We start from the raw sequence: 24,324 nt of genomic DNA, 5'->3' as shown, positions 1-24,324 counted from the left end.
TATTTCTTTTTGAGAAACTAATAAATGTACTAAGAAGAATCTTATTTAGTAAATGAGTTAGAAATATGACTTTTATTGCTGTAATGTTGCACAGCAGCACTGAATCAAAACCAGAAAGCTATCAATTAAAAATAAATTAATTATACAGTAGTTGTTTACAAGACCGATCCTGAGTAAAATCTGGGCAGCTTCCACATTGTAAAATACAAATACCAACAGTTATAGACAATACACTTTAAAATATTACATTTCTTCTTTATAATAATAATAAAAGGAAACTAATTTAATTAGTCTGTTCAGTCACTCACTCACTGAGACAAGTTGCAGTTTGGAAAACCGCTTGTCAGTGGGATGGATGGGAGCCAGACAGCCTGTCGTAAGGCATCGCCAGGCCGATGTTGTAGTTGTAGCCGGATGACTCGATGTAGTCGGACCTGCAGATGGGCAGGATGTGATCCTGTGACAACGCGTCCTCAGAGAAGTCGTAATGGCAGATGACTCCCCTGTGTCTGAGGGATAAAAAACATTTATATGAGTAACAATAACAACAGAGATATTACTTATTTCACTTTTTGGAAAACTGTTCAAATTTGGATGTTTGAATGTGCAGAACAACGGTGGACAACGCGAAAATGTGAAAACATGAGCGGCCCTCTTTAGAGCCAGTGTTTAATTTGTCTATTCTGGGCTACAGTAGAAACATGGCAACCGGCTCCGTGAAGAGGACCCGCTCCATATGTAGTAGGAATGTGTATTAGCAAGAATCTAATTTTAGGAAAACTGTCATAGTATAAAGGACACATTCACAACACCATATGCATAAAATCTAAGTAAAAACGTTAACTTTTTTTATCAGAACAGTTGGATCTGCACATGCATTTATCAGTCCCTGTAACATCCAACATCATAGCACTACTTTGAGAGGGCATGTACACTGAGAGGGCGCATATCATTGCAAATTAAATAAAGTATTGACTGAGTTAATCTTTGCATGTAGAGAATCAATACAGTATCACAAAACATAATATCACGTTATTCAATATTTTCTTACACCCCTAATATGTAGATATAAACGGCTCATTTTAAGGTAAAAAAAACCCAACAATTCATATTTTCAGATTATACACTGAAGAAAACATACTTATTAATATTATATTACATTTCTGCCAATAGATCCCTCTAAATGTTACACACTGTTCCTTTAAGCAGAGATTGATCATTCTGAAGTTTAAACCACTGATATATCTGCTGAAGAAAAAAATGCAGCTTTATCATTAGGAGGTGGGATTATTTAAAAACCTGATTGAATGCAGTTTGTTGCATGAGCTCCTTTTTATGGTTCCATGCTGCTTTGTAGGCATAAATAAAAACTCCAACTGAGAGGAGCAGCAGGTTGTCTGGGAGATGGGGTCCCAATTTAATTTTGAGAAAGCGTAAAAATTAATGACACAACTAGCATGAGACAGGCTTCCAGCCATCTAAACCACCATCCCATTTGTAATAATGAGCTACTGTAATTATTTTGACAATAGCAATTATATATTGCCATTAAAAGGAATAGTTCACCATTTTGGGAATTACACTTATTTGTTATCTTGCTAAGAGTTAGGTGAGAAGATCCATACAACTCTCGTATTAGAGAGTGGTGTCAATCTTCTCTCTGCAAAAATTCAAATAAGCACATTTCCCAAAAAATCTAACTTTGAATTTGCTCCATTAAAACAGATAGAGAGGAGCAGTATTTCTGATTCTGTAAGCTTGTGGGGAATGAGAAGTGGATGTTGAGAAAAGATGCAGGTTAAATGAAGAAGAAGAAGAGTGTGGGAGGGAGATCAGTGACCTGCGGTGAGCTGTGAGGTCATCGTCTGTGATGCAGGCCCCTCTTGGCAACTTGTCATCGGGGATGTTGGCTGTTACCAGGGTGCTGGTGTTGAAGCGTACATGCCTTACAGGATGCCTGCAGCCAAGACAGAAAACAACACCTTCAGTGTGAAATATATAAATGTTTGTTTTTTTACTTGTGCATGGTAGTCTTTTTGTATAAATGAATCTTGTCAAGATTTCTGGAGCTATACCATATCTAAGAAAATGTCCTAATTCTGATTTTATGCATCACGTGTCACCAAAATTAATGTTTTCTGATCAGTGAACAACAAAAAGCTGCAACACGTTCACATTTTCCCTTAATGTGGACCATGGATGTGGTACTAAATTGGTTCCAAATTAAAAGCCTACATGCTATGGAGGACAGAACCTGACAAAATAAATAAATAAATGACTCGATAAATAAATAAATGTCATTGTGTTTAAATGTCTTAAAAATATAAAAAAAATAAATGAAGCCATAAATGTGACATTAATTTATATTTGTTTTAAATTGCTTTATTTATTTATTTATTTTTATATTAATTCCCTTATTTAGTTACTCTAATTTCCCTTTATGTATTTTTAAATTTATTTAATTATTTTTGCATTTATTTCTGCATTCATTTATTTTGCATTTATTTTATTTTTAAATGTATGTATTTATGCATTTATTTATTTATTTCTGCATCACTCAGCTGAGACTATTATCTTACTTGTGGCACGTGCAATAATTTGGAGAACAATAAGACATCAATGAGAAGAAAACAATATATGTAAAATCACTGGGTTAATTGGTTTTGTGAATGCCTTCATTAACTCCAATATCAAAAGGCACACAGCACAACATTAACGCGTTAGAAACAAACATAGACGCTCAGTAACAAAAACAGATGTGACATCTTTGAGCCGGTTTAACTGCACATGTGTATTTCATCAGCGTAGCAGAGAGTCTGTATCTCCTCAGTGGCTCAGAGGAAACACAATCCCACCTGTTGTGCATCTCCCACAGCTTGGCCCCCATCCTCATCTCCCACACGCACACCAATCCTTCGCCTCCGCCGCTCACAATCTTCCACTCGTCCGCCTGCACCGAGGTGACGCCCAGGTGGTGGGCGTACAGGGACGCCACGGAGGAGCCGGCTCGTAGGTCAAACACCCTCACCCTGAAACACAGCAGAGATGAACAAATGATTATTCATTTATTGAGAGATGTGTTACCATGTCATTGCAATTAGGTAGGTCAATTGAGAAATATTATTTGTTTAGGGGACAACACAATAATAATGTAACACTGGGTAAGTTTTAGAATTGCACATTTGCTTTGTATGAATTTCTCTAACACAGTGATTTAAAATGAGTCCTATAAAAAAATAAGAAATGAGTTGAGTACAATAGTATCAGTCACTTCCAGTGAAGCATGGTAATTTTGGATTTCACTTCCTGCTTGCAGAGGCGGAGAAATCCAAGAGTGCACGAGAAAGAGAGAACAGTTTGTCAAAGAGTGCATTCATTTACAGACAAAAGGACACTATTCTCACTTCTGGAGGAACTTTTCAACATTCAGCCAAGAGACCAAAGACAAATACAAACTGAAGCCGATGTGCCAATGCAAGCTTTAGTTCCAGCCTTACTTACCCTGAGCTTAACCCAAATATCACACCATATCATCTCCTGCTATCCGTCACCGGGATATATTTACCACTTTCACTGGATATGGGGCCGGTAAAAACAATAAACTTATGATAATATAGAGAAGATATAAAGTAAGTGTGGACAGAAACCAACTATACATGAAAGTGTTACATTAGATGAGGCTTGAAAAATCCATTATGGTACAAATGGAGTAGTGCAACTGCAGATCAAGTAGATGGCAAAATAACAGCAAGTACAAATACAGAGGCCTGTACTATGAAGCAGGATTAGGGGTTAGCAACGTAATTTCAGGGTTAACCCTGGGTTTTCAGTTCTACGACGGTGGTTCACTTCTTACCGGGGTAGATCGCCATGGTAACTGATGCTGAACACCCAACCTGCTCCGGAGCAGGTCATGTTTCAGATAAGAGGTCAACTTGTATAAAAGCACCGCCTACTGACTAATCAAAGCTTGGTGCACGGATCATATGATAATATTACACACATACCAAGAAGTTCAGGATTGCAGGAAGCTTACCGCTTTGAATTACGTTTTTATATTTTTTTTTTTATTTGCTCCCAAGTCTGTTTCACAACTCCGGCGTCAGGGACGCAGCTGAAGGAAGGCTGAAATAGTCACACACGTCACATCATTCCTAAAGGGCATAATGAAATGTAATCTATTCATCCGTTCTATTTTGAAAGCTACTTTTAAATATTGCATAAGTCTCATATTTCTCCACAAAGTAAAGAGAAATACAGAACTGATTTGAGGATTTTGCTGATCACATGGTTTGCTCTGGTGGTTGTGACCACAAGCAGACAACCTTTCATGTTGAGTTTCCTCTTTAAAATCATTGTCTTTGTATGTTTTTGACTTCATCCTACTCTTAGATTTGTCTTATTTATTTGATTAAATAATGAAATAGTATTATAATTATAAGTTTGTCTTTATTTTTTATTGCTTTTGTATATAATGTGCTTTATTAATATTTATTTATTTAATTATTTATTTATTTAATTATTTTACCCATGTATTTATTTTTGACAAATATTCTGATTTGGATAATTGTTTTCTAATTCTTTCTAAAAAGTAATTAATAAATTATTCTTTAGGATAAGTGTTATATTTTTCTTTTATATTATGATTACTATGATTATTATTATTATTAAAGGTAAGTATTTATAAATTATTATTATTATTATTATTATTAATAAATATGTATAATTATTTATAAAGTAAGTATTATTTATTATCTAAAAAAGGGATAATAACAGCAGGTTTTTTTTGCTTGCTGTGTTTCATGAGCACAACCAGCCCAGGGGACCTGCAGCTCCATCTGTTGTCATTGTGGCTTTATTGCAGCTGAAAGCATCCAGAACATGACTCCATCCAGACTCAACCTTCTTCCAAGACTTCATTACCATAATCAAATTCACTTTGGGGACTCAAACAGATTTCATTTCCGCTCCCACAAATGTTTTCAAGAATCACAGTTAAATGGCTAAATGGGCACCGCGGTCTTGTTGTCTGCAGTTAGTTTTGCCCGTTTAGTGGCATTACGTGATGGAAGCACACGTTTAAACAATGAGGGCTGAGCATTACTGGCAGACCGCAGGGAACCATAAATCTAGTGTTGGAGGCGGCTCTGTCTTCAGTGAGCTGTCAGTGGCCAGACTCCTCTTCATTAATCAGGAGGAGCTCAGTGTTGGGAAGGCTCGGATAACTCCAGTTAGTCCTACAGCTGGACGAGACATTAATCATCAGACACTGAGGGGTATGTTTGACGCAAACCTGTGATTTGGTGATCCCAGGAGGTCTTGTTTGGTACTCCGTACGAATGGATACCTTCAAGGTTCTAACACATTTTGGCTTTCGCATTGCACAACGAGTTTATTGCCAAACTTTGTTACAGGTGTTCTGCTCTGCAGACTTTGCAGTTACAGCCAGTGGGTTAATATCACCTGTATCTTTCTCTATTCCAAGATCAGGACAACATCTTGTAAAAGAATGAGGCTGGAATTAACCAAATTCCACATCAGGTGAAAAAAAAAAAAAGACTTACAAAAGGTGCAAAAAACATTAATTTAGTTTTCCTCAATTTGTTCTCTAAGAGTTTGTCAAGGGCCGACTAAGGTTGATGCACACGACTATGATTTTATCGACTAATCGATTAGTTGATTTAATCGACCGATCTGTAAAACGGAGTTTCTCCACAAATAATCACACAAAAGCACCACTTTAAATCTTGCGTTTACCAGAAATGTACTCATGAGTTTCTTGGAAATAAGTTATTCAGCATGAAAAAAGCATGAAAAATAATTAATCGACAAAAGAAATCTTAGTCGACTAAGACCAAAACGACTGATTAGTGGACTAATTGACTAAGAGGGGGCAGCCCTAGGAATATCATTAGCTTTTCAGGTATGTGGTCATAAACCAAAGTATTGGTAAAATTAATAATCTGTAATAAAGTGAGTATAACTCATCCTGAGGGGGACATGAATCTCCTCCATCGTATTGTTGTGGAGACATTTTACTCAAAGTCACAAATGTGAGCTTCATGGTGGCGTTAGAGGAAAACTCAGAGGATCACCAAAGTCATTAGGATTCTTCGTTTGGAAAACGTGAACGTTTGTATAAAATTTAGTGCCAAACCATTTAGTAGATGTTGCCATTTTTCACTGGATAAGTGAAATGTCAGTGGTCAGTAGGACTCACCCCCTGAGGACCACGAAAGTCTGTAGTGGTGGACCCTGACCGACAGATCAGCATTGGCATCCCCACAGCCATGTTACTAGTGTGACTTAAAAAAGTTTTAAGACATTTAAAGTTTTTAAATTGGCAGGAAAAAAGTGGAATCAAATCCTAGACGTCAAGTGGTCTCGAGGCTGGACTCAAGAAGAGCAGTCCTGCTAAGTACCGGTGACCAATAGCCACAGGTACGACACTCACTATTTCTTCCCTCTCTCTTTCTGGATCCAATTTTGCTCTTAGCCCACATCTTCCCCGTTTGCACAGATGTGGCCTTCTTCCAAACAGCCCTTATCAAGACCCCTCATTTGCTCCCTGGATCTCACAAAAAAACAGAGGGACAAAACTCATTTGGACAAAAGGAAGGGATGCATTAGGCTTTGGCCTTAAGCCACGCTGTCAGAGGGCCAAGATCGCCGACTGTCTCCCCCATTTGTCTTCGACTGTGCGCTGCATCGGCCGGGGCCAAAGTGGGAAGAGCCAAGCTGGTGTGTGTGAATCTCTCTGAACAAAACTACACATCTATCAGAAAGCAAAGACCAAGAGTAAAGCAGAAAAGGAATTGGATAAAGACTCTAACAATGCTCCATTTCAATTCACCCAAAACATTTCCTTTTGGCACAAAACATCTTTAACGGAGCATTTTTTTTTGCTAGGAGTCATAACTAGTAAGAAAAAACAGAACCTAAACAATACGATGTGGTCTGTCTTTCGCTTTAAGCCAACTACTTAACAGCCAGATGGATTTGGTGCTGAATAGAAACAGCAGGGGCAGCTTTGGACGAAGACGCACCAGGGATTTCTCTTTCCCTGCCAGCTCATGCACTGCAGCACCCGCTAACAAGTGCAGAATAGATGAGAATGGCTCTTTTATGTGTCTTTCCTCATCTGGAGAGCCAGGTTAGCAATGTGGCAAGTGTGTGTGCACGCATGGATGTGTGTGTTGTCGCTGGGTGGGATCAAAACTTGTATCGTATCCCAGGTAATAAAGGAAACAGACATCTCTGTTCAAAATAGAAGAACAAAACGCCTCACATCTACGTATGTTAATGCCCCTGTCTTTGCTTTTCAATGCAACAGAGAGACTGAGAATTGTGAATAATGTGCAAATTGAATAGAGCCTCGTCTTCTCACTCACTTTCGCAACACCTGTTCTCCTCTGCAAGTACTGTAGCCTCCCTCATCAGGTGTCACTGTGGGGAAACTATTTAACAGACACTCCTTTCAGCTTAAGTTCTTGGCTCAGTTTCAGCCATTTGTGATGTTTGAATAAATCGCAGTGGCCTGTATTCTCTAATTTGTGTGAAAGTGTATGTTTTTGTCTCAGCGTCCTACCTCCTGTCTTTGTTTCCGCAGACCAGCAGGTGAGGAGGGCTGTCTCTCAGGTTGATGCAAGTGAAATCTCCCAACGAGTCGCCGACACAAGCCACAGGTTTGCCCGTCTCTAGGCTGTAGACGTGGATCTGAAAGGCAATAACACAAATAAATATCAACCATTTTAAGTTATAAATTCAGTCAACTTCCAAATGCACAACCACCAAACGTATGTAGTCAAGTATGACATACTGAGTATGAGTTTAGACGGTTGACTATAAGCTTTTGAGGTGTCGTGGAAATTACCTGTAAGGACTCAAACACATAAAATAGTGCACCACGATAACGATAAACTTAAAGGGCGGGCAAGTGAGTCAGAAATCTACTTGCCCAAAGTCAATTCTTTAATTTGTTTTTACAAATGAGTCGCTAAATTTACTAACCCAATGTGGCATTTTTCTTGCAAGCATTATTGATTTTCTTATGTATCCAAAGGTACATCAAACCACAGCAGTGAAAAAGTAGAAAATAACCTATGATAAAACAAATAAATAATCTAACAGATGTACAGTTGGACAAAGTCTGATCTAGTGTTAGTGAGCTTTGACTCTGTTTCCTTTCACTTCCTGCTAATTCTCTGTACACTACACAATTGATTTACCATATATGGTACAAAATACGAGCACAGCTAACTGAAGTGATGCTTTGCCAGTTAATTAAAAGCAAAGCAGCACTTAAGTGTTAAATCTGGGGGGGGGGGAAATAAAATAAATCAACCTATTGGCATACTTCAGTTACAGACAGAGATGCGCACCATTGCCTCTGGCTCAATGGCTGCAACAAACTTTCTTCCTAACAAACTACAATGATGTCATCTGGAGCCGGCCTAATTGGTCAATTAGCGGCTGGTGTTTTCTCATCCAAATGACACAGAACAAACAGGATAACCGCCAGGCAAAAATTTGCTTTGAATAATTAAAACGATTAAGAAATTAAAGCGAGGAGGGAGGGAGAGAAAGAGAGAGAGAGCCAGAAGGTAGACAGAAAGAGAGAGAGAGAGACAGCAACAAAGATAAAGAAGTTTGACGGAAGGTAAAAAAAACAAAAAACAGAGAGGCATGCTGTAAGCCTTGAGGAGATGCCAGCAGTTTTTGTGTGTCCCTTATTTGGGCCAAGCAGAGCTTTAATTGTGCACCACCCCGGGGCAAAGCCCAAATCACACCGGACTTTGAAATGACAGCTTGATAGGATTTGGACAGCGGAAGAGAGGAGGGGGGTAGCGAGCTGAGAAATAGGGAGGAGGGCGCAGAAAACAGGTTCAGCCGGCTGTTCTCAGTGAATCATTACAGTTTCGGGAAGATATCTTTTATTAAATATCTGCCCGCTTCGCCCACAAAAAATGAAGAAATGTCGCTGAGGGAGGTGAAGGAGCCGCTTTGTGATTATAAAGGGGGCTGTTTAGAGACTGCAGCAGTCTGCTTTGAGGAAGAGTAATCATGAGCATGACTACAGAGGAGTTGTTAGGTTAATGCACTTGCTGGAGCTCCAGCGAGGCTTGCAGACAAAGGAAACTCTAATGGTGGCTTGTACTGGGACGTTAATGTAATTACTCTCGTTGCTTTTTAAAAAAATTGGCAATTATTGCTGCTCTTTTGAGAAAACCTTTTATGTTGCCGTTGCCTATATTGTGGAAACACATTTGGCCAATGAGCAGAATTTGGTTTTGAATTAATCTTAAGAGGAATATCATACACCAGGAATGGAAAACCACGTGCCATGGAGTACCAACTGTCTGGAGGTTTTCACTCCAAATGAAAGACTCACAACCAGCTGATTTCACTAATGCTCCATCGAGCAGACGGAGAAAAGTGAAATCACCAGCTGAGGTGAAAGGTTTGAATGAAATCCGCAGACCGCTGGCTCTCCTTCGCCCACGATCCCCCCATCCCTGTCTTACACAAACACCCACATCTGAAACAAATATGGATTCAGAGCTACGTTTGGTTCAGACGCCATGTGGACAAACAGAGATTAGCACATTGGACCAGATGCATGATAACGGAGTGCATTTCCAAGTCGTCCCAACGGGCAGAGCAGAGTCTCTAACTTGTTTTGAAGGACACAACATTGTTTTGTGTGTTTCCACAGATGTAGAGAAAGTCTGTGTACAGCTGTATTTGATTTCTCCCCGGACAAACAAGAAGCTAGTGGGAAAGGAACAAACAACTACAAAACTAATCACAAAGTTGTTGTTTTTTTGTGCCGCTTGGTTCATTAGTGGCTTGTGGTTAGAAGCTGTTGGCTGTTGCCCAAACTAATTAAACAAAAGGCAAGTTGGGTAAATAGAGAAAGTCGACACTCGAGTGTCACCCACTGAGATGGCTGTTCTGAAAGCAAATCCTGGAACTTTAACATCCCGAAACAGCACCATCCATGTGTTTAAGGTGCTATAATAAGTAGGAGAGGACTGCATCCTGGATAGTGGGCAGTCTTATTGGGTAGGCAAGTGTTTATGCCTTATAGTTACCTAACCAATATATTAACCTGATAGCATTTAATGTGAGGATGGAGAACCAACCACGATGCTCTCACTAGTTATTACACAGCTTTGTTGAATACTCGATTCTGATTGGTCAATCGCAGCGTTCTACCGTCTGTTATTTCTTTACAGCAGTCCGTTGCTATGTATAACAGACCGTTGCTATGGGTGCAGTTCTGATGTTGAACTCTGGGGGACCATTTTTGTGTCAAATTATCGATTTCTTAAGTAAGTAGTTGTGTAACAAGCGGGATAATGTACAGTTAGCGGGTCATTGTTGTGAAATAAACTCCTTTGTGTCGGGCATCGTCCTGCAACAGTCAAAAAAGAGGAGTGTTCGACTCTTCATCATTCTTTTTCCAAGCAAGAAAATGCACACTATTTAATTGGATCCAAGAAAAATAACCCATCGGTAACGCAATGGTAAAAAGAATTCTTCAGAGTACTTCCCATGGGGTGCCAAAATAAAAGGAAATGAGAGCAGCTTCATAAATGCCCAGCAGCCACTGATAAATCAATTACTCAATGATCTAAGAAGTGACTTAATTCAAAGAGGAAGTAGCACAATGGAGTGGAAAGCTCTAGAGGCCCTTCTGCAATTCACTTTAGGAATGATTTGCATGTGCGTAATTCTTTTTTTTATTTCATTTGGTATTTTTTTATTTTTCATTTTAGTTTATCTACTTTGTTTATTTTACTGAGTTACTTACAGTAATGTTCATCTGTTTACTATTTTATTAAGATCAGCCCTGCAACAAAATAATGTTGTAATTAAATGTGAAAAAATAATAAAATTTCATTATCAAAAAAGAGGTTTTGCTAAGTATCTCTTTGCATGTCCATTCATTCATACAGTATACTCAACTCACCCTTAGCAATAGGCCAGTGTATTGAAGCGGATACGCTGATATGCTGCTATTGCATTGTTCACCTAAAACTCTGCTGTAACTTCAGCAATAACTTGCTGCTGCCGCTGCTGTTTGTGTAGCACTCCACATGAGTTTGATGAATTAAATTTCAAGCTGTGCTGCTGGGGCTTGTTTAGAGACAGATTTGTATTTGTTTTTTACCCAGGAAGCAACCTGTTGGGGGTTTTACCGAGTAAATGATCCTGATATCTTGATCCTGATCTGTGACAATACTTCTATCAATCACACATTGTTCTATCTATAAACCAAATCTACATACGTACAGTACATCAAACAACCAGCCCTCTGAACTTGAGGCAATGTGAGGATGACAGGTTTTCTGACAGCACTTGTGCTCTGTGTCTAGATCCACTGCAGCGGACGGATAGTTTGCCAGTGGAGATGCCAGCTTGTGTTGAAAGCCCAGCCACGAGCTGGGAGGATGCCTGGCTGCCCCCGGTCCACTGGCAAGAAGGTGGTGAGTAGTAATGAGGATCTGGAGACTGGCTCCGACCACACACACACACACACACACACACACACACACACATCTACTGACAGCACCAACAAAGATGAGGCTAAAAGACAAAGCCACAAGCTAAACAATAACGCTCGCCAAAATATGATAAAGAATCTTCTATATCATCGACACAAAGCAGCGTTTGTACTTTAAGCTGTCAGATTTTGAAACAAACATCTGCAACAAACTCCGTGATCACTGCTGATTCTGAATCAAGTTAACAAAAACATGACAATGTGGTTGAGTTCATCTAAGTCAGAATGCTGTAAATTAAAATGTTTCACTCTTCCGTGAGACAAAAAAAAAGGTGTGAGATGACTTTCTTGGATGCCATATTGTCAGATTTTAATGAAGCATATGTTTTCTTACTAAAGGCCGCATCACTAACGGTTGCAGCCAACTCATGTCTTTGTCTTCTTCGCAGTATGAAATTGCTGTTAGAAGCTTGAGGAGAGTGACAGACAGGTTAATTACATTTGTGAAATATTTTAATTAGTAAGAGAGGTATGCTAATCATGAATTGGCATAATTTAGATGGGAGTTTTGGGCCAAGATCACTATGGAAACAAGAAAGTTTGAAGACTTTTTCATTTCTGTGCTTTTGTACTGCAAGTATAATTAATTAAATCTAAAATGCAAAGCTTACTAGGAAAGGAACTGCTGTTTTTTATCCCCAACTTTGGAATTTTAATGCTGAAGATAAAAATTGATTTCAGTTCAATTGTGGGTCTGAGATGAGCTGTGTTTTCCAGAGCCCAAGGTGACGTCTCCAAATGTCTGGTTCTGTTCAATCAACTGTCCAAAACCCAAAGATATTCTGTTTAAAATGGTATAAAACTGAGACAAGCAGCCACTTCTCACATTGGAGAAGCTAGAATCAGAATGATTTGAATTTTCACTTTAATTAAACAAAATAGCTGTCGGTTGTTTTTCCAATTGATTAATCCACTAATTATTACAACTCTAAATGAAATATAGTGAATCCAATATAGGAGGTCCAATAAAATAGTTTCAGGAAATACTGTAGATCCAATTAAATGATCCATTTGGAGAACACATGAAAGATGCATTTTAAGTCAAAACTCTCTGATTCCAGCTTCTTAAATGTGAATATTTTCTGGTTTCTTTACTCCTCTATGACAGTTATCTGAATATCTTTGAGTTGTGGACAAAACAAGACATTTGAGGACGTCGTCTCAGGCTTTGGGAAACACTGATTTTTCACAATTTTCTGACATTTTATAGACCAAACAACTAATCGATTAATCGAGATAATAATCAACAGATTAATCAACAATGAAAATAAGCATTAGTTGCAGCCCTACTTTGTTTTCTGATAAGGTGAGGCTGTTCTATCCCTCACTGCTACTCTCTCCTTGGTCCACTATGTGGTGCTTTAGTGCTGCCACTGAATCAGTGGATCAGCTGTGCTTTTCTAACAGAGGGTGATGTCAGCGGAGAAGCTTTGCCAAAAACCTGTCAATAACAAACAGATTGCTGCACACACACACTCACACACAAACACACACACACACACTGTGCTCGGGTGGTACTTGCTGTTTTACAGCTTCCACTAGGCCAGTCGCTACGGCAACTAACATCTGCTTTTTTTAATGAAACAATAATCTTTGGATGCAGCTTTCTTTATCCTTTGTTTTATCCATTAACACTGACAAAAAAAATATCTTGATGAAGTGCGCTTTAAAGCATAATGCCTGCTGCATAGCTGCCTCCTGATCCCAACAGAATCATTTGTCTCGGGGCTCTTTGTGCTTTCTAATGAAAGGCTCAAGAGTCAATTAGATGCATTGGGTCCTTAGTAACACAGTATTATAAGAAGCAAACAGATGCAGCTTGGGGAACAAAAGTTTTTCAAAGTACCCTTAAAGGCTGTAGTAATTAGGAGCAGGGCCCAATGAGGGCTTGTTGCTATTTAAGCTTGCTATTTCTACTATAAACAAATCCCCTACAGGTACATTTCTGAGGGGACCCAAGGGGTCTAAGGGGACACAGAGTAATAGTGATCGGACTGTCAAGAGACCCAGTTTACATTTGTACATATGAGTCTTTGTTTGCGATGCATCTAAAATTCTAATCAGCTAAAAGTGTGGAGCAGAATTAATGGGATAGTTTGTTTGTGTGTTTGAAGTGGGGTTGTATGAGGTACTCATCCATAGTTAGTGTATTACCTACAGTAGATGACGGTCGGCGTGCCCCCAGTTTGGAGAAACAGACAGGAGTTACCACACAGAAGCAAAGTAATGTACCGCTGTGGACAGGGTGGCAGCAAAACGTATTTTTTGTAGTTTACTTTGCCGTGAGACAGCTATACAGTCAATGTTTCTGACGAGGAACTGAAGCTGTTATCTATGCTCTCGCTAAAGCCACCAGACTCCATTGAAAAAACAGTAATTCTACCTCACAGAACACGGGGGTTGCTGGTCTACCGCTGCTTCGATCAGTTAGTGTGTTTCTGTTATTTTGTGACTTTGGCTGGTTTGGATTCACCAAAGTTACACAATAGCACAAAAAAAACTAACCAATCGAGGCAGCAGTAGACCAGCAACCCCTGTATTCTGTGAGGTAAAATTACTGTTTATTTCAATGGAGTCTGGTGGCTTTGGCGAGAGCATAGATGGATACAACGGCTTCAGTTCCCCGTCGGAAAGGGCTGTCTGACGGCAAGGTAAAGCTGTGAAAATATTCTAAATATACCGTACACTTAAACAGATTTTTTTTAGGTAAGGCTTTCTTTCTTTATCTACTGTAGGTAATACACTGACTATGGATGAGTACCTCAAACAATCCCACTTCAAAACACCCGAACTATCCCTTTAATATAACTAAATAAAAAAGTGCGCTCCATATTTAAAAGGCAGGAGGCATAATACTCATGTAAGCGAGCGCAAGAAAGATTTAACTATAAGGCCAATAATTAAACCAATAATAGCAGGTTAATGCCAAAACCTCACTGCTCTCCTCTCCGTGAATTATATTCCTAAAAACCAAATAATTTAAAATCCATTTTTTTTCATTATGCAGCTGTTGACAGCACAAGTGACCTTGTTAACTCTTTTGGAAACCTTTCATGTCAATTAGTAAGTCTTTTTTCACAGTACATCTAAAATCCAGCTGCACAGTTCCGAGGCTTTGCCATCTACTTTGTCAGCGTTCAAGGTTTTGTTTGTCTTTCTGAGACTTTTTCCAATTCCAGAAAGCACAAACGAGGCCTTGACACAGCTCCATCAATTCCATTAACATACAAACACCAGATCATTCCATACACACACTAGAGTGCTGTTCACAATGGACCAGATAATCATCAACACAATATGAATTAGCTCACTTTGGTTTGAACGGGTCAACTGAACTAGTTCTGCCTTCCAAGGCATTCATTTGTGATCTAGGATCTGGACCTGCTTCATTTCACATATTAGTGAATGTGTGAAGCCAGAATTCTACCAAGGCTGCACCCTCCAAGGAAACACAATGACAGTTCGAAATGCCTATTTGCAAGCTCTCCTTGCTCAAAACAAGGTGGGGGATACAGGTATTACTGTGCAATTTGTAATACTCGATTTGTAAAGTTAAATTCAGATTTTATTATTTATTTCTGAAAAGTGAAGCCAATACGGAAGTGCCTTAAACTTGCATTCTCTCTAACAGCCAGCAAGGGGCGACTCCTCTGGTTGCTAAAAGAAGTCTGATTGTATAGAAGTCTATGAGAAAATGAGCCTACTTCTCACTTGATTTATTACCTCAGTAAACATTGTAAACATGAGTTCATGTTCTCAATCGCTAGTTTCAAGTCTTCTTCAATACAGCATGATGTTCATTTAGTAAATGATGGTCCCATTTAGAGTCAAATAGACCATAAAGCAGGGGATGCTTTAGGGCGTGGCTACCTTGTGATTGACAGGTCGCTACCATGGTGTTGCATACAGTCTATGGGTTACATGAAAGGGACTTAAAATCATATGTATTATTAGTAGAAGTATTTTTAGGACTAATGCTGAGCTGTGAAATACTAAACATGATTTCCACATAATCAATTTGGGCCCTTCTTGTATGTGAGTAAGTATGCAACATATCAACACGACTGGTTAAAATGTTGTACCATCATTCATTAATGTCACTGCCTTTTTTTTTACCTCTGATTGTGGTCAATGAGATGCTCACTGCACATTTAAAAACTGTTAATGTTTAACAGAAACTGTGCAGAGACACTGAACCCACCTTGTTTCCTCCATCGTGCATGGCCCAGCCCGTGCGCTTCACTCCAAATGCAACATGGGAGTCGGAGGCATCCAGGCAGGTAAGAGGATGACCGTAGACTGAGTGCAGCGTCCGTGGCTCCTCCTCCCGGGGGTCCAACAGGTAGACGGCCTCTCCAGCTGTCAGAGCCGCCAGCGGCCACAGCTGCCCTCTGCCTGGCACCACAACCAGGCTCTCGATCTGCCACACAGACAAGAGAGAGGCACACTTTACTTTACTCATACAGCAGAAACAAGTACAGGGTTTCTCTCTTTTATGAATTTTATTTTCTATTACAATTTTGGCTTCCAATGATTATGAAAACAAAATAATCAAGATAAAATCATTATTGAGCTGCATTCCGTTTCGTAATGATGCTCTCATTTGTCTTGTGTTGTAAATCCAGCGCACCCCGCCTCTCCTTTACAGCCGTGCGCTTTCGCCCGTTTTCGTTGAGTTACTGACTGGAATATGTTGAATATAGTTTATCAAAATATTGAATACATGTTTAGGAGTTTTCAGTAGATTGTGGAAGTGCACCAACATTACGACGTAGTTGATCTTATTTATTCTGATTTAAATAAAGCTGTTAATTTATTTATTTTTATATGATTTATTTATATATATATATATATATATATAATACAAAAATATATAGTTATTTTTCTATTTGTTTTTCAGTTTAATTATATTTAAAGTTCAAGAAAATCCACTGTTCAAAATATTTTTTTGAAGTTTAATAAATGCATGATGTTTCCAAAGTCAATGAGTAATCATGTTAAATAATCGTCATTATGATTTTTGCCATAATTGAGTAGCCCTAATTTAAACAACAATTTGCAATTGCAGATGATTTTCATTAATCAATTAATTGCATCATTTATAAAATGTATAAAAAAAATAAAAAATAAATGTCCACAACCCAAGCTGACGCCTTTAAATATTTTGCTTTCTACAAACATCAGTCCAAAACCCAAAGATATTGAATTTACAATCATATCTGAGAAAAGCAGAAAATCCTCATATTTGTGAAGCTGGAACCAACAAAATGTTCTGCATTTTTGCTTAACTAATGACTTAATCAACAAATCAAAATGTGGAATAAATCAAGGGTGTTAAATGCTTCCATCATTAAACCACATAAAAAAAGGAGGAAACTATAGGAAAATGTGTGATTCATTAATTAACACAGTAACACATCAGTATGGAGCGTTTCATACATATGAGGAATCAAACTCACTAACTTACAGTCTTGGGTAGCTGAGCCTGGCAGACTGTCCTCCAGTAGCCGCGATCGTCGGCACGGACCAGCCGAATGTCAGGCCCAGCGGCGGAGCCCAGGATGGGGCTGTCAGGGCTCAGAGCCAGAGCCTGGATCCTCTCTGGGCTCTGGTAGTGGTGGATGGGCTCTCCACCGGTCTCTGTGCTCCACAGGTCCACACAGCCTATAGCCAACATAGGGAAATGCAGATTTTCAGTTTGATCATTTAAAACCTAAGGATTTTCTGAAGACATATTTCTGCATGTGATGTCTTCCTATCACCAAGAGTGCTCATGGTTTACCACAGGATCACACTGCATAAACACATACTCACCATCTTCATAAGCAGCAGCAGCCACTGTGCCGTTGACCTGGACGTGACTAACATAAGGTCTGGGGTTAGAGTTCGACGACAGGCTGTTGATCTTCAAGTAAGAGGCTGTCGAGTCCCAGTGCAGTGTATCCCACAGCCTCACATCACCAGACGTGTACCTGAGACACAAACAAGCACATCAAGTCACACTAAACATAAGGAATTCTGATATTTAGCTCTGCACAAAAAGGCTGATGAATATAACAGCAGAATTTTTGCCCATTTTTCCATCGCAGGCTGACAAGTTTGTCTTCTCAAGAATACCTGACGTCACCCTCTCACCACTGAATCATTTCCCCTCTCACACCTTCCTCCTTTACTCACTCTGACTTGTTGTTATTCTGTTTTTCTAAAATCTTTGTTGCATGATCTTTACAGGATTACAGGGGTGTTGTTTGGGCGGAACAATGCTGAACATTTCGACCCTTATTAGTACTGGTCGCTTATGGGGACACTCTACAGCAGGAAGTGAAGGTTATCCAACTAAACGTCTGTACTGTAAGTCTATGCCATTATAATAAAATGTTAAATGTATAATTATCCTATTCACTCCCTTACAAAAAGATTTTAAGCTGAAATTTTAAATTAAAGTTTTTTTTAAATCAATATTTTATAATATATATATATATATATACATATATATATATATATATATACACCGTATATACACACAGAATATATATATAATTAAATATAATTATTTAATTATTTATTTATTTATTAAATAATTATAATTAATACAACAGTTTTTTAAACATGTTGCATACCGTAAAATTAACTGTGATACCTTGGCATTATTTCTGTTAACAAATAAGACCAGAGTTGAGACTAGTTCTGCAACTGACAATTTTCAAATATTTCATCATTCATCATTTCACCTGCATTTTTTGCTTAGTTGTTTTTAGTCATTTGTTTAGAAAAGTTTAAAAAAGCCCATCACAATTCAGTAAAGTCAAGTCAAATTCTTAAATTAGAGGAAGATGTGTGCTTTTTTGCATTGCTGCTGTCTTGGCCAGGGCTCTCTTGAAAAAGAGATTTTTTTAATCTCAATGAGACGTAAATAAAAATAAATAAAATTGATAAATCCCTTAAACAACTGATCGATTTAAATAGTTATTAAATATTTTTTGGATTTTGTTGATTCACAAACTGATTAATCAACAAATTATTTCAGCAATGCTTGAGCCTGAACAGAGTACTTGCTTGACATTAATGATAACAGATTAATTGTTTGAGTCATATTTCAAGTAAACAACCAACATTTTCTTGTTCCAGCTTCTCCGGTGTGAGGAGTTGTTGCTTTTGTCTGTTATATATCATCGTAAAGTGAATATCTTTCTGTTTTGCACTGTTGGTCAGACAAAACAAGACATTTGAAAGATGTCATCTTGGGCTCTGGAAAACTGTGGTGGGCATTGTTTGTCATTTTCTGACATTTTTTACAGACAGAGAGTGATAAACGAAAACACAACAACTCTTCTTTCCAGGTGATTATACACTAAAGAAAACATACTTATTAATATTATATTATATTTCTGCCAATAGAGCCCCTAAATGCTCCACACTGTACCTTTAAAAATAAAGATAAAAGATTAAAACAACTGTCCACTGGCCTTCCACTTTTTCCTCTTTAAGAAACTAAAAGCTTTTGCTCTATTTCCATTTCTGCGAGCAGTACAGTTCACTCAACCTTTTGTTATTAATCCAACCAGTGGCTGACAGTATGCAGTGTAGAGGTCAAACAGAGGTCGCATCATTACACATAGTATGTCTCACTCATGCTAATGATGACAAGTAGCACAAACAGAGTCACTTTCAAGTTCTTGTACAACCTCATCATGTTTTTGTTTTTTACCCCTGCGTTCAATCCTCAAGTATCAATCACCCCCCAAAGTCACCCTCGCACTCAATGAACTTCTGTTCTGTTCTGGACCCCCTTCTTCTCTTCCACCCAAGTCGATGAGTTCTCACAGTGGGAGACGACTAACTGCCAGCGTTACCACCTCCACAGATACCATCATGTCTGAGCAAGAATCCGCCTCGCAGCCAGAGCGTGTGACACAGCGACAGCGAGTGTGGCAGAGGGTGTACAATGTGTGCGCCCGCATGTGTGTGTGTGACTGGCATTGCAGGGCTTGGCAGGAAGTAAACAATAGGAGTACACACTTTCACTTAATTGGTACATCACCTCAACGCCGACTAGCAACAGGATGATGATGCTGAATCTCGTCCAAGTAATTCTTCGTCAAAAACTTTCCCGAACAGGAAACTTTGTGCACAGATTACCGCGCTCTTCGTGCAAAGCCTCACCGGGTTTGGCCTTTGTGTCGCTGTGTGACTCCAAGAGTTGCTGGGTTAATGACACGGTGTCTCCTGTTGCCTTTTTAAGTGCCAAATCTCATTCCACCAGTTTTCTAATAAGATTTAGTGGATGCAATTGAATCACTCTTGATTACTCTTAACTGCTATTGATTTGTTTAACAAATTCAAGTACTTTCACTAAGATAAATGACCCTTTAAGTACCAATAATGGGGAAAGTATTGATGTTGTGAATTTGTTGATAGAAATGGTACAAAACGAAGGATTTAAAGAGTATGTTCACATTTTGTAGAGTGCTTTATTTCGTGTCTAGACTGTTTTGGTACTGTGTGTCCTACATCTGCTAACCTGAAACGATGCAAACACACCGTCTACTCCGATGAGACACAGCAGGACTGATGGGAATCTAATCACATCACTCCCTGGAGACGCTGCACATCTCCTAGTGGGCAGTCTATCACGCTCCTCTGGGCCCTCACAATCTATCACTGTCTCGGCCCAGTTATTTCAGGGCGGGTTTGGTTTACACTCATCCCTCACCAACTACTGCCATTAGTAGGGCCATTAGTAAGATGTAATATTATACTGATAATGTCAGTAAAATATGTGACAATATGCATCAATGAGCTGAAAACTGAATTGCAATATTAACTAAATGTGATCAATAATGACTCCAACGAGGTAATCATTTTTGCAGAGGGTGCAACTGTCAGATGTCTCAACTGCTGCCTGAAAATGTTGACTTGCATAAAATCTTAAAAACCGGCCTGATCAGTTGATTCCTTATCCAACATTGTTTATTATTTTTACTTTATGTCAATAAAGATCTGATTGTAAAACCATGCATTACTTCTTTCATTCAAGAGATTATTAGAAACTATTTGCACTATGCAAAAAACCCTATAAGAAAAAGTAATTTTAAAGAGGACCTACTGTGCTCATTTTCAGGTGCATACTTGTATTTGGTGTTTCTACTAGAACATGTTTACATGTTTTAATGTTCAAAAAAGCGCTTTATTTCTCTCATACCGGCTGTGCTGCAGCACCTCTTTTCACCTCTGAAATGCTCTGATTTGAATTCAAATGCGTCATTCCAAAGAATGACCTACCTATTGTAAAAGTTTAGTTGTCGATCAACGCCTCGTGTCTAAATGTATGTGACATATTTTTAATCAAACACCCAGTCATAAAATCAGAAGATTTATAGCCAAGATGTATACTGACATGTATAAGGACATTTACAAGAGAAGGAGTGACAGAGAAAACAAGGCGGATGAATTCAGAGTTTACGAGCAGAAGCTGACGTTAATGCACATCAGATGTCAGAAGCATGTTGGAGTCGTTGAAACTCACCCAGCCAAGACGAAGTTCTCACAGGAGCTGACGTCACACAGCACCTTCCCCAACTCGAACTGCAGCTGGCTGATGGATCCCACTCGATTCTACACAGAAAACATTACTCGGCTTAAAACACTGTTCCATCCATAAAACAAATACATAATTTTATTGCAAGCAGAACACTAGTTTAACTATCTAAACTATAGAGAAGAGGAGGTTGGCTTTCAGAACTAAAAGTATTTGTTGTTGTTTTTTCTTCCAATTTAAACCAGAAGAGAACTTTCCCATCATTGCCATTATGTTAAATTCCCATTTTGAATGGTGTTTATTGCATTGTATATAAATTACAGTTAAAACTGGAAACACACTAGTGCTGTGCGGTAAATTGTGCACCAATTTCACCGGACAAACTCCAGTGCAGGTGTTGAATTTGGGTGATTTTCGAGCCCACCTTCCAGTTGGAGCGCACAGTTTTGGCCGAGTTCCTGCAGTCTCGCAGCGTGCTCTTCCAGCAGGGGGAGTCCGACACGCTGGCGTCCTGATGGAAACCCTCCCCCGTGCACTTCTTGAACCACAGAACGCCGTCCTCTGCGAGGACTCTCCATGCCCTGCTCACCTGGGAGGAGATTGGACAGTGTAAACGGTGGATTGAGTCAGCATACATTACGAGCTTGCATCACTTAATTTATTTGTGCTTAACGAGCCCGGCTGACTGCCAAGTGGACCACGTGATGCAGGTCGGCCACACCAAATGTAATTTATTAATCTATACCAGTTAAAGTCACATGAGGTATAAATGCTGTCCTAAGCAATTCTGCATGTTGGGGAAGTGCAAGGTAACTACTCTAAAACCTGAGATCAGCAAGCTGCACACACGGTGATCACATTACAGGAAAGGATGCCAAAGGTACAAGAGGAAAGAAATTCAGAAAGAGAGCAAGTTTTTTGCTTTTTTAGGATTTTTAATTTCTCATTTCACCACCTGAAGAAGATTTAACTAACTGAAAAATCTGCTCCCTTTCCAGCTTGTTACCCTAACCAAACTAAAATATATCTAAATTCACCCAAAACTAACCAGAGCGGTCTGAAATTGATGGCCTAAAGTTGTGACTTTTTTGTTGTTTTCACCCCCTCAGAGTAAAATAAAGCAGCATCTACTTGCAGCCTCTCCTCAAATATCTATGTCTATGAGTTGTAAGCTGTTTAATTAAAGTGTGATTTCTCCTTCTCTTTATATGAATAATTGTTAGAGGACTGGTGAAGTACAACTGTCCAGTATTTCAAAAGAAAATAGTGAGAAAGGTCAGAAAAGTATGGAAGCGTAATGCATTCACTTGAGATATAAAAAAATATCTGCCCAGTTTTTCTGATTAACAAGATTATTATATCAGAAATTCTTGGAAAAGATTTTTTTTTTTTTAAATCTGGTTTTGTTTTTCTGAATTAAGGAGCTTATTATATTGGAAATTCTGAGAAAAGATTTCATGGAAAAAAAGAATTCTGCTCTAATTTATTTGAGAGCTTGATTTCATGGAAGCAAACATCTCCTGCCTGCTTAGTTTAATCCAGTTTTATTTTGGTTTGAGACATTGGGAGATAGACTACTTGTGTCTTTTAAGAAATATAGACGGTATTGTTAGTTTGTCGACTTTGCGCAAGCAGCTCAGGACTTTGTAGCTGTTGAGACGTAAAGCCCATTCAGCTCTTCTGGACATGGCAGCGTTTCTCCAGGATCAATTGAACAAGTATGACATGCTTCACAGATATGAAATGATGATAAGAAGATACTTGTATTGACCCCGTACTGAAGGTTGTGTCTAAAAGGTGACCCGCAAATTGCAAAATCTGATCTTAAAGTTGCAAAAACTTGTAAAAACTTGTGCGAGTTTTCCAACTCATAGCTTACCTTTTAGACACAACCACTCACGTGCAGGTGAGAGCTTCTTGGGGAGTTAGAGGTATCTCGTTAATTCAGAAAAACAAGGGTAGAATCTTTTTCCATGGAAACTTTTCTCAGAATTCTGAGATAATTTTATATATATATATAAAATTAAATAATTTATATTGTGCAATGTTTTTTCTCAAGTGAATGCATGAAAATGTAACCTAATATTGTTTTTTTCTTTTATTATATATCATATGTAGTTGCTACCTTGGTAATGGTTAAAGGGGATCCACATAAATAAATAAAAAAAAACATTATGAGCCTCTATGGGATTTAGTATAAATCAGCTGTTTTTTTTAGCTGTTGTTTTTGTCCACCCCTTTCATCAGCACATCATCACACACAATATAAGGTGAATATATGGCTGTTGATTATTTAGTGTTAGGCTCATTTGTTTTGCTGTTGCAGCCACTTTTCTTTTTCTTTCATTTTATAATGCAAACCATTTGCCAAGAACAGTTTCCCCACAGCAGCTCACCTGTGCACACCTGCCCAGCTCAGTACAGTTGAGATATTGGAATATCTTCAGGGCCAACTCGTACGGCAGCTCAATATCAAAGAAGGGAATGTCATTGACCTCATTCTGCAAAAAAAAAAAGAATTACAACAGATATTATACATACTGAGCTGGTCAACCATCATCATCATCATAATTTCCACCATCCTCATACCAGGTCCTGAATGAGTAGATCCAGCAGCTCCTCATCTTTCTTGACCTTCCTCTTGGGCTGCTGCTGCAGGATTAAGCTGCACACATTGGTCTTGTTTTGATATTGTCTCTTTCTCCTGGTCCTCTCCTGCTGAATCCTGTCCAGCAGAGGACTGGTCCTCCCATCCAGCAGACTACGTGCAATGGACACATATTCAGGCTGATCCTCTGACTCTGACTCTGCTGCAGCTTTTCCTCTTCCTCCACCTCCTTCTCCACCAACAACACGTGTTTCATCCTCTTTGCAACCACCAACTTCTGCTTTTGAAGGACTACACTCCTTGTTGAGATCTTCAAAGTACCTATTTTTCAAGTCTGTCTGGCCTGACTTTGCAGGAACATCCACAGAAGAAGTGGAAGGAGCACAAACAATTGGCTGCTCCTCTTTATTACTCGTTAACTCTACTTTCCAACGCTCCCTGAACGCAGCAAGTTCGTCCTCGGCCATATTCAATCATCCTTTACTAAATACAACTTTACAGGTCATATCTGTGTGTTATTAAGCGGTTTAGTGTGAATTTGTTAGTAAAACAAACCGGGTAAGAAACACCACAGCTCGGCGCAGACGCAAAAGCCCGAAATGAGCACAT

At 38.9% G+C, this 24,324-nt stretch overlaps 1 protein-coding gene across 3 annotated transcripts in view; it reads right to left on the bottom strand.

Moving 5' to 3' along the window:
* fbxw8 (F-box and WD repeat domain containing 8) overlaps nucleotides 1-24,324 on the bottom strand; it is a 26,702-nt gene extending 2,378 nt beyond the window's left edge. The window contains exons 1-11 of one of the 3 annotated variants that reach the window (XM_074638999.1): nucleotides 23,697-24,324; nucleotides 23,504-23,608; nucleotides 21,532-21,696; nucleotides 21,096-21,184; nucleotides 17,384-17,541; nucleotides 17,037-17,233; nucleotides 15,771-15,989; nucleotides 7,589-7,716; nucleotides 2,856-3,029; nucleotides 1,841-1,957; nucleotides 313-509 (exon numbers count right to left, since the gene is read on the bottom strand). In XM_074638999.1, coding sequence (XP_074495100.1) covers nucleotides 344-509; nucleotides 1,841-1,957; nucleotides 2,856-3,029; nucleotides 7,589-7,716; nucleotides 15,771-15,989; nucleotides 17,037-17,233; nucleotides 17,384-17,541; nucleotides 21,096-21,184; nucleotides 21,532-21,696; nucleotides 23,504-23,608; nucleotides 23,697-24,182 — 2,004 coding nt within the window. In that variant the 5' untranslated portion in view covers nucleotides 24,183-24,324 and the 3' untranslated portion in view covers nucleotides 313-343. Of the gene's footprint in view, nucleotides 1-53; nucleotides 510-1,840; nucleotides 1,958-2,855; nucleotides 3,030-7,588; nucleotides 7,717-15,770; nucleotides 15,990-17,036; nucleotides 17,234-17,383; nucleotides 17,542-21,095; nucleotides 21,185-21,531; nucleotides 21,697-23,503; nucleotides 23,609-23,696 lie in introns of those variants that run through there. The other 2 variants (XM_074638998.1, XM_074639000.1) reach the window with 2 other exon arrangements.

This window comes from Sebastes fasciatus, chromosome 6 (genome assembly GCF_043250625.1).
Source record: "Sebastes fasciatus isolate fSebFas1 chromosome 6, fSebFas1.pri, whole genome shotgun sequence".
NCBI lineage: Eukaryota > Metazoa > Chordata > Actinopteri > Perciformes > Sebastidae > Sebastes > Sebastes fasciatus.
This window is presented reverse-complemented; position numbering and strand designations above follow the sequence as displayed.